Source organism: Mobula birostris, chromosome X (assembly GCF_030028105.1).
Source record: "Mobula birostris isolate sMobBir1 chromosome X, sMobBir1.hap1, whole genome shotgun sequence".
NCBI lineage: Eukaryota > Metazoa > Chordata > Chondrichthyes > Myliobatiformes > Myliobatidae > Mobula > Mobula birostris.
The window spans coordinates 59,439,172-59,453,747 of NC_092402.1; the positions used below are offsets into that span (position 1 = coordinate 59,439,172).

General features: G+C 41.0%; 1 protein-coding gene across 1 annotated transcript in view; it reads right to left on the reverse strand.

The window, feature by feature from the left end:
• tmem106c (transmembrane protein 106C) overlaps positions 1-14,280 on the reverse strand; it is a 69,259-nt gene extending 54,979 nt beyond the window's left edge. Inside the window, exon 1 of the mRNA XM_072248831.1 lies at positions 13,968-14,280. Within this exon, the coding sequence (XP_072104932.1) occupies positions 13,968-14,166 (199 nt within the window). The 5' untranslated portion in view covers positions 14,167-14,280. The remainder of the gene's footprint in view (positions 1-13,967) is intronic.
• Positions 14,281-14,576: the final 296 nt, after the last annotated feature.

The window sequence follows — 14,576 nt, forward strand, 5'->3', positions numbered from 1 at the left end:
ATCCATCTGTGAGGATTGGTTCATGTTCTCTCATCTTACCCTTCTTGAAGTCCACAATCAGCTCTTTGGTCCTACTGACATTGAGTACAAAGTTGTTGCTGAAACACCACTCAACTAGCTGGAATATCTTGCTCCAGTATGCCCCCACATCTCCATCTGAGATTCTACCAATAATGGCAGTATTATCAGCAAATTTTAGATGGTATTTGAGCTATACCTAGCTAGTCGTGAGTATAGAGAGAGTACAGCAGTAGGCCAAGCGCACACCCAAGGTGCACCAGTGTTGATAGTCAGCAGAGGAGATATGTGCGGATTGGTGATAATATTGTGGTCTTCTGGTTAGACAACTGAGAATCCTATTGCTTTGGGAGGCACAGAAGCCCAGGTCCTGAAACTTGTCAGGATTGTGGGAATGGTGTTAAACACTGAGCTATAGTCAATGAACAGCATCCTAACATTGGTGGTTGTATTGTCCAGGTGATCTAAGGCCACACAAATAGCTGTTGAGATTGTGTCTGCCAGTGACCTATTGTGGCATTAGGCAAACTGCAGTGGGTCCAGATGCTTGCTGAGGCAGGAGTTCATTTTGGCCATGACTAACCTCTCAAAGCATTTCATTACCATAGTCATTAAGGCAGCTCACACTACTCTTCGTAGGCTCTGGTATAATTGTTGCCTCTTTGAAGCAGGTGGGAACTTCCGACCATAGCAGAGAGGAGTTGAACATTTCCTTGAATACCTCTGCCAGTTAGTTGTCACAAGTTCTCAGAGCTTTACCAGGTACTCCACTGGATAAAGGTGGAGGGCAAGGCCTTGCGAGGGTTCAACCTCCATAAAAGACAGCCTAACATCTACTTTATTTTGTATACTGCGTGAATTCAAATATAACGCATTCAGTCATGCACTTGTCAGGCTTTTCAATTCTGTCCCCTTTACACTGCAACCCATCCCACTGATTGCAATTTTGCCCAATCTGCCTGTCTTTCTCAGCTTGAAAATCAACATTCCCATCTTCAGTCCCATCACTCTAGTTTCCATCAACCCAGTTTCCATCACCCCTTCCAAATTAGTTTAAACCCTCCCTAACAGCTCTAGCAAACCTGTCCGCAAGGATATTGGTCCCCTTCAAGTTCAGGTGTAACCCATCCTTTTTGTACTCTAACACTGCCCAGTCCAACAATGACTGCTCTGTTTGCCCCTGCCTTTTTTTTTTAAATTTGACCTTGCTAATGAATCTCAAACTATGATTGGCCATTGTTCAAGTTCTGTTAAAAATAGCTACGAAGCTCTGATTTTTAAAAAGGTCTCTCTTGGACTTGGGTGAAGAAACATTTCACCTCAAAACTCCAGCTGGCTGCTGTTCAAGTTCATGTTGGTACTCCACATAGCACTACCCCACAGAGCACCAATGCATTGCAAAGCTCTTAACCTTGTAGTCTAAACACCAATGCATTGCTATACTTTAGTAAAAAGACACTAGCTCAAGCTGCACCCTTGTGTACCAGGAGTCTTGCACACACATTTGTCAGATCCAAGTGCCCCATTTGCTATATAGCTACATTTGTGTATACAAAATCAATTATAGGATTTTTCACATTACTTATGTAAGGCTACAAGTCTTTAGTTCCCAGGTTCTCACCCAGTCTTTATGGAATTTTTCCCCCATATACAAGTTGACAACCAGCATATTATCAACATCACCTCAAAATCTTTGGATGTAGGTAACACAAAATGCTGGAGGAACTCAGCAGGCCAGGCAACATCTGTGGAAAGGAGTAAACAACCAATGGCTCGGGGCAAGGCACTGACTGTTCAATTTTCCATAGATGCTTCCTGGCCTGCCGAGTTCCTCCTGCATTTTGTGTGTTGCTTTGGATCTCCAGCATCTGCAGATTTTCCTCATGTTTGGGGGGTAGGTTATTAATTTCCTTAATGATTTAAATCTTCTATTTCTTCCAGCTTTGTATTCACTCCAGGCTCATTTACTTGCCAGCAATTACAGATAGTTTTGAGTCAGCTGTCAGGTTAATCAGTTCCAGCTCATTGCCAAATAACTCAGACTGGCAAGCTATTTGCTGAGCACTGCAAGTGAAGAGTTAAGAAAAATCCAAAAGTAAAACTGATCAAATTAAAGTTATATCATCCGCTAACCTGAAGCCCATACCATGCTTGAAGACCAGCATTATAACAAAGTTTGTTTTGCTTCACTTTTGGCAGCTTGTTTTTTCTCCTCACCCCTTCCCCTAATGTTATTAAGGAGAATGATTTCACAGCTGTGTTTTGTTTAATAGCTATATCCTAGATAAGTAAACCAAATGCACTTCACATGGTGAATGGGATAAAGATTCTCAAATATTCTTGAAGGTATGAGCAACTGGTTGCATGCAGGACTCCAAATATGGCCCAAGTTAAACAGTTACTATTTTCCATTATTTAGTTTTACTTGATAAGCAACTTTCAGAAATCCTGAAGTATACACTGAAAGAGGTACAAGAGCCAAGTTCACAACATTATGAACATCACATACAAGTGCAACAGGTCCAAAGTGACTTATGGAAAGTCGGCAAAGGAACTACTGCATTGGATTGGGATTCGAGCATACTGTTAGAGATGCCAAATCATATGGCAAAGCAATTCAAAGAGCAAAGAAAATGGATGTTCTATCATTACATTCATTTCAACACCAAAGTTATCTAGGACAGAAAAATGACAATGATGCAAAAACCATAAATACCATTTTGCAGCAAGTATAGGCTATTTGCCCGGTCCACCATTTAATAGGATCATTGATCATTTACCCACCACTGTCCAACACTAAATCCTGGATTCCCTTAAAATGTCAGTCTTGGGCTTGAGTATCTTAAGTAACCAAGTACCCCACAACCCACTTGGAGCAAAGATTCACTATACTCTGGATGAGGAAGTTTTCAACTTTTCCCAAATTAAGTTTTAGTGACAGTGGCCCCTGGATTGTGTGCACTCCAGCCATGAGAAAGACCACCCCTATGAGTATCATGTCAAGACCAAGACTTTAGTAGATTTCCAAGAGATCAGCTCACTGAAATTGTTCTAAAATCTATACAAGCAGACTGAGATCTATGAAGCGACTGGGCCCAGGCATCAATCTGGCAAGCCTTCACTGTATTCCCTCAAAACAGAATGGTGCACAATACTTTAGATGCTATCTCACCTGTACACCATATAACTGAAGGAAAATGTTTTCTCTTGTCCTCAAGTTCCCTTGAATTCAAGGCTGACCATACCATTTACCACCCAAACTACTACAACAGTTGGCTCATACCTTGAAAGCTTCCTCACACCCTTGCAAAATTGATTAGTTCTACATAGCCTTTTTTTGCTTAAATGTTAATTGATTAAAACTTACAATAGTACAGCAAGAAAATTCACAAGTTTGATTAGAATATTATTAGAACATTTCCAATTCTGGCCACTCTTTGGAATGACTCAAATTGGTCAAATAGCCTTTTTCTTCAACAGCTGTTTGCTATTGCAATCCAAAACTAACCCCATCAAACCATCTTGCCCCAGTTATTGTACTAACAATCTAAAGGGCCTAAATTAAAATGATCAAGTTCAAGTAAATTTATTATCAAAGTACACATATCACTGTATACAACCCTGAGATTCCTTTTCTTGTGGGTATACTTAATAAATCCAATAACGTTAGAATCAATGAAAGACCGCACCAACTGGGCATTCAACAAGTATGCAAAGATAAACTATAAATACAAAAAGAAATAATAAGTCATAAATATTGTCATGAGATTGAGTCCTTCAAAATGAGTCCACAAGTTGTGGGAACATTTCAATGATGGGGCAGGTGAAGTTCAGTGAAGTTGTACCCTTTGGTTCAACAGCCTGATGGTTGAGGGCTGATAACTGTTCCTGAACCTGGTGGTGAGAGTCCGGAGGCTCTCCCAGTGGCAGCAGCGAGAAGGGAGCATGTCCTAGGTGGTGGTGGTGGTGGTGGTAGGGGGGGGGGGGTCCTCAGATGATAGACAATGCTCCGTGTAGATGTGCTCACTGGTGGGGAAGGCTTTCACCATGAAGTACTGGGCTATATCCACTACTTTCTGTAAGATTTTCCATTCAAGGGCATTGGTGTTTCCATACCAAGCTGTCAGTCAAGTCAACATACAGCCTGTGACTATACCCTCCACCAGAGCTGGAATCCCACCACAGTAGAAATGTCATTTAAATTAAGTGAACTGAATAAGTTACAATAACTAGCAAGACCAACTAACCAAACTATTGTATTGTTAAATTTTAGTTGTGGGGGGCGGGGGGTGTTGGGTGGTGCCATTGAAAGAGCCTATTCCATGCTGAATCTCTAAACGAGATAATAAAATAACCAGTTGGGGGAAGGAAACTAGTTGCCTTTACTCAAATGAATACCCCTCATTTGGACCACTGCTCACGTGTCAATTTCATGTGCATGTGGGGACCAATTAATATTCTATTTCTTAAGTAGCAAATACCCCCAAAAAAGTTGGGCTCTCCTGCCACAGGAATAGCCCTGCCAATTTTTATTATCACACCTTTAAGTATTGATCCACCCAATAAAATTTATAGTCAAACAACTTACTCTGGTTTCCTGATGCTCAATAATGTACAAGAGGTAATCCTGCATTTTCTCACATCTCCATAGCATACTGTGTTGTATAGCAAAAACAAAAACAAGTTTCTGCTTTCATTTTCACACCATGACTGTTATCAACTTCTGCAATATCTCCCTTACTGTCAAAAACTTTGCACCTTTGATATCAACTGGACTAGTCCAATGCAGTGCTGGATCGTTTCCCCATTTTCTATCCCAGTTAACAGTTCTTCAGTCCTATCAATCTGTTGTTCATTAATCCATATTCAACAACACATGATGGTTTAAATTTTTTAAAGTCTGATCCTCATTCAAGCATCTGCACATTGAGATGTTTCCTCTCCACCCCAAGACATTCCTTACTACTGCAAAAGACAATTTGTTCCAGGTAAAACAGTGCTACCAATGCCCATCTCATAACTAACCAAGTTACCAGTTTACGTTAGTTTCTAGCAACTTCCCCTAAATAGACATTAGTTTAATCCTATTACTGCACTTCTGCCTCCCATTCTTATGGGACTGCTGATTCTCCAAGCCAAATACCTTTTGACACCATGTGTCAAACTCAGTTTATTGGGTGTTAATTTTATGTGTCTATCTGCAGGTCATATTTACAAGGTGCTTCATTTTGTGATACGGAGACCGGGTTACTAGCACTGTGCGTGAATCCATGGTGCAGAAGGGAAAGAGGGAGAAGAGGGGACTCAGTCAGGGAGCAGACAGGAGATTCTGTGGACGCGAACAGGACACCCGAATGGTATGCTGCCTCCCAGAGTCAGGGACATTTCGGATTGGGTCCACAGCATTTTAGGAGGGGGAGGGAGAGCAGCCAGATGTTTGGTATACATGTACCAATGCCATAGGAAGGAAAAGCGAAGGAGGTCCTGAAAAGAGAATTGAGAGAGTGAGGCAGAAAGCTGAGAACCAGGACCTCCCGGGTAGTAATTTCTGGATGGCTGCCTGTGCCACGTGCCAGTAAGGGTAGAAACAAGATAATTTGGCGGATTAATGCGTGGCCGAGAAGCTGGTACAGGGGGCAAGGCTTCAGGTTCTTGGATCATTGGGATCTCTTCTGGGAGAGGCATAACCTGTTCAAAAGTCACAGGTTGCATCTGAACCCAAGGGGGACCAATATTCTTGTAGGCAGGTTTGTTAGAGTTGTTGGAGGGATGAAACTAATTTGGCAGGGGTGGTGGGAATCGAATGAAGGGACTCTGGATAGGATGGATGGTTTTTTAAGAAATGCAAAGATAGCATGCAATCAGACTGTCAGGAAGGACAGGCAGATAGGACAAAATTGCAGCCATCAGTGCATTAAGGATGCAAAAATCAAAAAAAGGTAGCAAATAGAGTACTCTGTCATATCTCAATGCATGGAGTGCAATAAATAAGGTAGATGATCTCATTGCACTACTACAGATGATGTTGTGGCCATCACTGAATTGTGGCTGAAGGATGGCTGTAGCTGGGAGCTAAATGTCCAAGGTTACATGCTGTGTCGGATGGATAGGAAGGTAGGCCGGGGGGGGGGGGGGGGGGGGGTGTTGCTCTAGTGGTAAAGAATAGTATCAAATCAGTAGAAAGATGTGACATAGGATCAGAAGACGTTGAATCCTTGTGGGTTGAGGTAAGAAACTGCAAAGGTAAATGGACACTGATGGCAGCTATATACAGGCCTCCCAACAGTAGCTGGGATGTGGACCACAGATTACAACAGGAAATACAGAAGGAGAGTCAAAAGGGCAATGTTATAATAGTCATGGGAGATTTCAACATGCAGGTCAGTTGGGAAACTCAAGTTGGTAATGAATCTCATTTTTTTTTAATATATTTTTTTTTTAAAAAAAAGCAAACAGCTTGTTGTTGAACCTATCTGGAAATCAGCTGCACTGGACTGTGTGTTGTGTAATGAACCAGAGGCAATTAGGGAGTTTATGGCAAGAACCCTTAGGAGGCAGTGATTACAATATGATAGAGTTCAATTTGAAATTTGATAGGGAGAAAGTAAAGTCTGACATAACAGTATTTCAGAGTAAAGGAAATTACTGTGGTACAAGAGAGGATTTGGCCAAAGTAAATTGGAAGGAGATGCTGGTAGGGGTGACAGTAGAGCAGCAATGGCTGGGTTTCTGGGAAAAATGAGGAAGGTGCAGGATAGATGTATTCCAAAAACAAAGAAATACTCAAATGGCAAAATAGTACAACTGAGGCTGACAAGGGAAGTCAAAGCTAATGTAAAACCAAAAGAGGGCATACAACAAAAAGTAACAGGAAGATCAAGGATTGGGAAGCTTTTAAAAACCCTACAGACAGCAACTAAAATAATCATTATAAGGGTAAAGATGAAATCTGAAATCACATTCCCAAACTCTTAATAATGCAATAACCAAGTATAGCTGTCAATAGCATTTTTTGCACCATTCTGTTTTGCACCATTACATGTATACAATACATACAGTACCACTATGCAAGGAATTTCAATTCAACATGGGTGCACAGCAATAAACTAATCAAAATATTCTTTAAATTACTATTGCTGTGGACTTTTGTCACTTAAAGCTATTATTTCTTCCTTCTTGAAACTCTGCAGTAACAAGGGTTCAGGTTCACAGATAATATCTGGCCTCCGTGTGGCCTGTCCCAGAAGATAGCTCCTCCCTGTTGCAGTATTGTACCCATGTCATACAGCAGAAGTGGAGAAGCACTTCATTTAAGGGGAAGAAAGTGGCTGTTTTTAAAATTAAAAACAGACAAGAAACAGCATCTCGCATTCAGCTACTTGAGGCATGTGCAGCTGAACATATGATAGTAAGAGCTGTGAAACAGTAACCCACTAGAAAGCATCCACAATACCACATGACCAGAATGCAGCCATCTGTATGGGTGGAGTAAAATATGCAGAAAACAGACCAGAATGCAGCCATCTGTATGGGTGGAGTACAAATATGCAGAAAACAAACCAAAGTGGTGACTTATCAGTGTCAAAGATATGCAAACCAAGAAACAGGAACCTTTTTTGTGTTATAATTACTACTTGAATCTTCAAAAGGTATGATTCAAGTCTTTAACCTCTTAAAAACCTTACAATAAAGGGCCTTTGAAAGAGAATAGAACTATTAAAAGTTATCAATACATTAAAACTCAGAATCTAGAGAAATCCTGTATGAGATAAGGGACTAAAAGAATGTTAGGCAGGAGTGAGACGAGGCAACAGGAGTTACAACGACATGCAGTACATACAGAAAGGTGCTGGAAAAAGGCCAGCAACATCAGAAAGATTTCCACATACCCTGTTCTCCCACTCCTATTGGGGAGGAGGCACCATAGTATCCACATCAGGACCAACAGACTCAAAAACAGTTACTTTCCCCAAGTAGGTTGTTTATCTACTCCTCCACACCACCACTATCATTTCCTGTCAGAATCACCAATGTACCTAGCATCACTTAATGTACATACAATGTACACACAAACACATAGCTTATGTATTTCTGTGCTGCATCAGATTCAGAAGAAAAATAAAAATTGTTCTTCCTACACTTATGTTCTGGAAGTGATATTAAACAATCTTGAAACTTGAAGGAAGTGCCAAGTGACTTGTTATTACTGGTTTTGTACTCCACTTTGTCTGCATTGAAAATATATCGTCAAGCCAGCTCTGGTGATGTAAGCACATACAGCAGAGAAACAGGCCCTTTAGCCCAAATCTACACTGATCATCAGGAACACTTCACACTAGCCCTATTTTTATTCTCCCTAAATGTCCAATGAACCTACTAACTCGCCTTTGGTAATGGAAGAATGCCAAATCCTTAGACGAAACCAATGTGCTAACTGCAAGAACATGGAAATACCACACAGACAACACCAGAGGTCAGGATCGAACCTGGGAAGCTGAAGCGGTGATACTACAGTTCTACCACTTTAACCCAAGGTCTTTTGACAAAGTAAATCCTCCAAAATTTATTTGCTAACTTGACATCATCGCTGACAAAGTGTTTCAGACCAAACAAGTTAGCAATCTGTCCATAGATGTCACCTGACCTGGAGTTCTCCTATGCACCACTAAATTCAAATTTGCTGAAGTAAGATGTTCACAAGTGTGAGAATGAATGGATCCCAAAGATCAAAAAATTACACCATTGTTCTCCCCAAAATAATCCCATCCTTCAATCTATTCCTTCTCATTATTTTAACCTAAACAGGTATTTAGCACGAGGGGGTAGGGGAGGTTAGATAATTAGGATCTATGACCTTAGAGAGTGCCAGCACTTTAACTGATATTCAATACAGTAAATATTTTGCAGTCACCTCAACTTTTGCCTTCTGATCATTTTAAGGTTTCACCAAGGTCATTGTAATTGTGGTTTTAGTGTGAAGTCAAGTGCACCACCAATTATACTCATAGGTAGATGCATTGAGATGTTTTATAATGGGAACTGCTACATCAGATCAGGAAACAGTTGGGACATTGCAATACTTAAACCTTTGTAACTTTCCCCATATACTGCTTCACACCCTCATGACAGAATCTACTTGTACACAGGTAGAGCAGTACATGATAGGTTTTCAATTTCCAAAATAGTTAGCTAATATCACAGCTTCCATAGCAATGACCCAGGCAGCTGTTGTCTACCAATGCGGGCAGCACATTAGTATAGAAAGATGATAAAGCCGGTCTCACTGACTGTGCACAAAGAATGGGAGGTGAACAAAACGGTTGTTTTAGATCTGGGTTTCTTTTGGTACAAATGGGGGTGGGGTTCAGATGGAGGTTCACAAAGGGGTTGATTTTTTGGTTTCCCTGGTCTTGTATCCTCTTCAAAGAGGCAGCTCTCACCAGCATATACGTGGTCACACATTTGTCATTGTGCAGGGTACACATTCACACTGCATATCCCCTAGAGTGTTTTTTTTTAAATAAAGTCTGGAGACAAAAGGTTACTCGAACAGTCTTAAATACTTTCTAACAGCACTGAGTGCTATGACTGAACTGGCAGTTGAGAGGTCTAGTTATTTAGAAGATCTGATGTGCAGGCACATCTATACACTGAACAGCAGATTCCCCCCTCCCCACCCCAAAGTGTTGCTTCCTCAGTCTTTTTTTGTTCATAATAGACTACTTGAAGCTGAACACAAATACAATTTCAGACTAGTATCATGCAGGAATGTGGAGAAAAAAGAAATTAACTTTTTGTATATAATCACAAAACAGTGCTGATGCTTTGCAATAGTTCAAGCTAAAAATGTTTTGTTGATGATTTTTGTTTGTACTCAGTATGAGGCTTCTCACTTAAGTGCCTAACAATAAGCCAGCATTGATGGATTCCAGTTGCAACGATACCACTCCTCCATGATCATGATGTCCTGGTGAACCATTTCACCATATTGGTCACTGGCAATGCCAAGATTTGCAGGGAAGAATTCTAAATGGAAGTACAGAAAATGAATCTTCAGTGACATGTTGCACTTCATGATTTTGTATGCTTGAAGCATGTTGTCAATAAGCTCCACAGTTTAGTGTTCTGTAGTTGCCAAGAAAACTTAACATCCTCAAATACCTTCCATGCGATTTTCTCCAGTCCCACTAGAAGTTCTTCAAATTACCTGTCGTTAATGACCTGTTTGATTTGTGGACCAACAAAAATGCCTTCCTTAAAATGGCTGATGCCAAGATTGGGAAACTGTTGTCTCATAATCAAAATCCTTTGCAGAAATCTTTGTGCCTGGTGACAGCAGATTCCATCTTTGTATTCTTCAACCCAGTAATTCTGCTTTTGCTTTTGGCAAACCCAAGTCTGACTAGGTCATTTAGCTCAGACTGTTATCTGATGATGTCCACATGACACAAAGGGTTCAAAATCTATCAGTATAGTTTTCCATTCCTGGCTCATGTATTATGGCATTTTAGGCTGCCTCCTCTAGACTCCATGTCTCTGGTGGCTTTGGTACTGGTAGACTATCATCATACAGCACAGGTCTCATGGCTGAAGGGAGATTGATATTCTTTTTAAGAGAGAAACCAAATATACTGGTCAGACAGAAGCAGTCTGTCACATGATCCTTCTACTCTCACCATATCATCGGGACAGCAAATGGCATCGTCTTCAGAGTGCCTCTGAGCCAAGCTCCAAGATCAACAGTGAATGTTGCGCAACAAATGTGAGAAGCCCATCTCGTCTTGGTCGCCAATTTTACACCCAGAGCAGAGCTCATATGCTTTCTTACTAAGAGTCATGCTGTCCTTAAGACTACAAATATAACAAAAAGTATCGCAGCTGTTACAACATTGGGAAGAAATTTCGCTATCACAAATACTGCTGAAAATATTATGAGTACACACAATATGCTATGCACGTACAGCATGCGCGTCAAAGTGATTACAAACCGATATACATGCAAACCCTATCCTGCAATGCAGCATCCACTTTTCCAAAGCATGCCTGGACAAGATAGAAAACTTCTTAGCTCACATTGTGGACAACATTTTAATTGACTTGAATAATGAATTGAAATAACATAGGAAATTTTTAAAAATGGTGCATGAAAGGGAAATTTTCTGCTGATATGAAAATCACCATCTTAAAAATCCACAAGATATACCCAAAAGTACTCAGGAAGCAAAATGTTTGTTATCTAGTGTTATTACAAACTCAGAACAGTACAGCCAATTAATACAGCCCATGAATGCCAGAGGTTCTCTGGGTAGGCCTGCACCAGTCTCATGAGCTGGATGTGACTGACAAACAGAAACCACACCATGGCTTAATGTGACAAATCGCCTACTGCCACCATCCTGCTTTAAGATCAAGGTAACCAAGCCTTGCTGGGCACATTAACTCAAGTAATGCTAATATGATGCAAATGCTCATTTGAAATAACTGAGTGCAGGAATACTTTGGATAAGGACCAGGTTCAAGAACAGTTAAACCATCAGGCCTTGAACAAGAGGATAACTACACTCATCTATTGAGATGCTCCCACAACTAATGATCTCACTTTAAGAACCAACTTATTTGTTTATATCTACATTTTCAGTTTGTCACCTTCTATGCTCTTCCATTGATCCTGTTTATGGTTACTGTTTTATAGATTTGCTGAGTATGCCCACAGGAAAAAGAATCTCAGGATTGTTTGTGGTGACATTTACTTTGATAATACATTTTACTTTAACTTTTGAACTTCAGGCAACAATCTCCCCACACCAAAATAACTATTGTGCAACTGACTTAATTGTAACTATAAACATCATTGCTGCAAGAGCAGGTCAGAAACCATACAATCAGCATTTTACTCTCTCCACTACCGCAATGTTGGTTGTAGCACATGCTCACATTCAAATCCAACATCAACCTTCCTGCTTCAACAAGCACCACATTTTCACAGCACCTCCCTCCATAGCAGTTCTCACCCCACCCCCCATATTTAGGAAAAAATCATGAATCACACCTAGAGTTTCTGCCACCCATAAAAAGCCTGCTGCTTATACTGAGTATGCTCTGGGGTTTTTTGGTACTATTGCTTCCACTCCATTAGCATTTAATCTATGCCCCAGAAAATAGTAAGCAGCAAAACTGCACTTCCAGTCACCCAGAAGTCAGCCATTTGCAGCTCAAATTTCGGGTTGCAGAAATGTAAGCAAGAACACCAAATTGTTGGCCCAGGTCAGCAGGTTAAATGTGCAAGCAGCTCTTCTGGTAACAGAATTTATGTACAAGCAATAAAAGGTGTTCTTCTGGAGGTAGTGATCCTAGTTACTAAAAAAGAATGTAGTATCATTATTGCAATATTTCCTTCAGGATTAATGAATTTTGAAGTCTCAGAAATTTTATTGGTATCTGCAGGCGTGTTAATTGATGAGCTAAGAGTTTTGGTCAAGTTCCTGCCACTTAAATTGACCAAGGAATACGGCACTGCAGAAGTGGTCTTTCATTAAGGCAAGATTATTTCTAGGCACAATACAATATATAAAGGATATGATAAAGAAAAAAAAACAGTAGACAAGTGTGAGGTAAAGTTACATGATAACAAAGAACTATGCAAGCTTGTGAACACAAAATACTCCGCAGACAGGAGGGGAAGGGATGGAGCCAAGAGCTTTTGGATCTCCCCCTCCCACTTTCAAAGCTCTTACTCACTCTTCCTTCAGTTAGTCCTGACGAAGGGTCTCGGCCTGAAACGTCGACTGTACCTCTTCCTAGAGATGCTGCCTGGCCTGCTGCGTTCACCAGCAACTTTGATGTGTGTTGCTAAACTTAGACTTACATCTGCAGAATTCCTGTTGTTTGCGTTTTTAAAAAAAATACTCCGCAGATGCTAGGGCCGAACACGCTGGAGGAACTCAGTAGGTCGGGCAGCATCCGTGGCAACGTTGACTATGCAAATCTGATTGGGCCAAGAGTAAAATGTTCAACAGGCACACTTAAAAACCATTCTATTCCTCTCTCCCCCCCCCCCCCCCAGTAACAGTTAAGCTGGTCAGCAAATCGCAACAACGTGTAAAGTGAACCAGTCAAACAGGTCGGTTTATGAATAATAGCAATTTCACGTCACATGCCGGTGATAATAAACCTGATTCTGAAATGGTACAGAAGAGCCAGAAATGGTAACCACATTGGAAGGTTAAGTTTTCAGGGCCAGGTTTTCACTCCAGAAATAAAATTGACTTCCAGAGATTGTAATCAAATAAACCAAAATGAACTTCTGGGATTCAAGAAGTTATTCATATATTTTTATATGAAATACTTCCACAGCAGTTCTTTCTGAAATTCCCAACTGTGGCGCAATTGTCTGTACATCTTAGGACATTTCACTGCATTAAAAATCGCATAAACAAGTTACTACGTGTACTTCAAAATCTTCATGCTTTGAACTTCTTCTTTGATATTTGGAATTAACCACACTTTTCACTTACAATTTTGCACCCGATCGGCTTATTAAATATCTCAAGCAAAGAAATGAAAGCGATACACCGACTTTTGATCTGCCTCTTCCATTAAATTCTCAAGTCACAACAATAGTACACGACAATTAAGAGCCTACAACATTAAACAAATGTCAAACTTGTCAAATGTCAAACAGGATTTCCAGAGCTTAAAAGCCAACAGCAACATTCTGTGTAACGTTATCCGCAGGGTTAATTCGCCCTCCCGCGGTTACAATGGATGCTACGGCATCAGACATATTGTGGTAAAGTAACACAACAGATGCTTTGAAGTAGACAAACTGAAAACAAACTCCGAGAACGGATACAGCTAGGGTTTCGAAAACTTCGAAAAGTGTAGCAGGCGCGAACGATCGCTCTTGCACGACGAACGAAAAACTCATTCCACAACCCTGCTTCATTTACCTTTAGGGATGCGGCCGGTGCCCTGGCACGTCGGACAGGTGACACTATCCTTGCCGGTGAACTCCACGTAAGGAAAACGCGCTATATCCTCCTGCCGGTCATCGCTGTCTCCCAGTAAATCTTCGCCAGCATCATCTTCCAGGGTCCGCTCTTTCCGCAGACTACTTCTCCCAGCTCGCATTGACATCTGCAAACCCATTACTACGTACGCAAGCCGTTCCTTGCGTGTGCCTTCTTTATACCGCGCGACCACGCAAACCGCGCCCTACCCACGCCCGGCTTTCCCTCACCATCCCCTAACAGGGCAAACTACGCGCGTGTCCGTCTCGGCCGTAATGACGTCACAGTCGGTGACATAGGCATTCGCATCATGTGCTCTGTGTTTTGAGACGCCATGTTTAAATTTGACCGACTCAGCACAGCTGGAGCGTATGTCTGAGGCTGGGTGGCGATGTTGTCAGTATATAGCGGGATAGAGTACTTAAGAAAGCTCAGGGTGGACCTTGTGGGACAGTATTAATTTTTTTAAATTTCAAAATATACTTTATTCAAAAATAAATATATACAATAAACCATTCAATAACTTTCCATCCTTTACATACGTTTCCA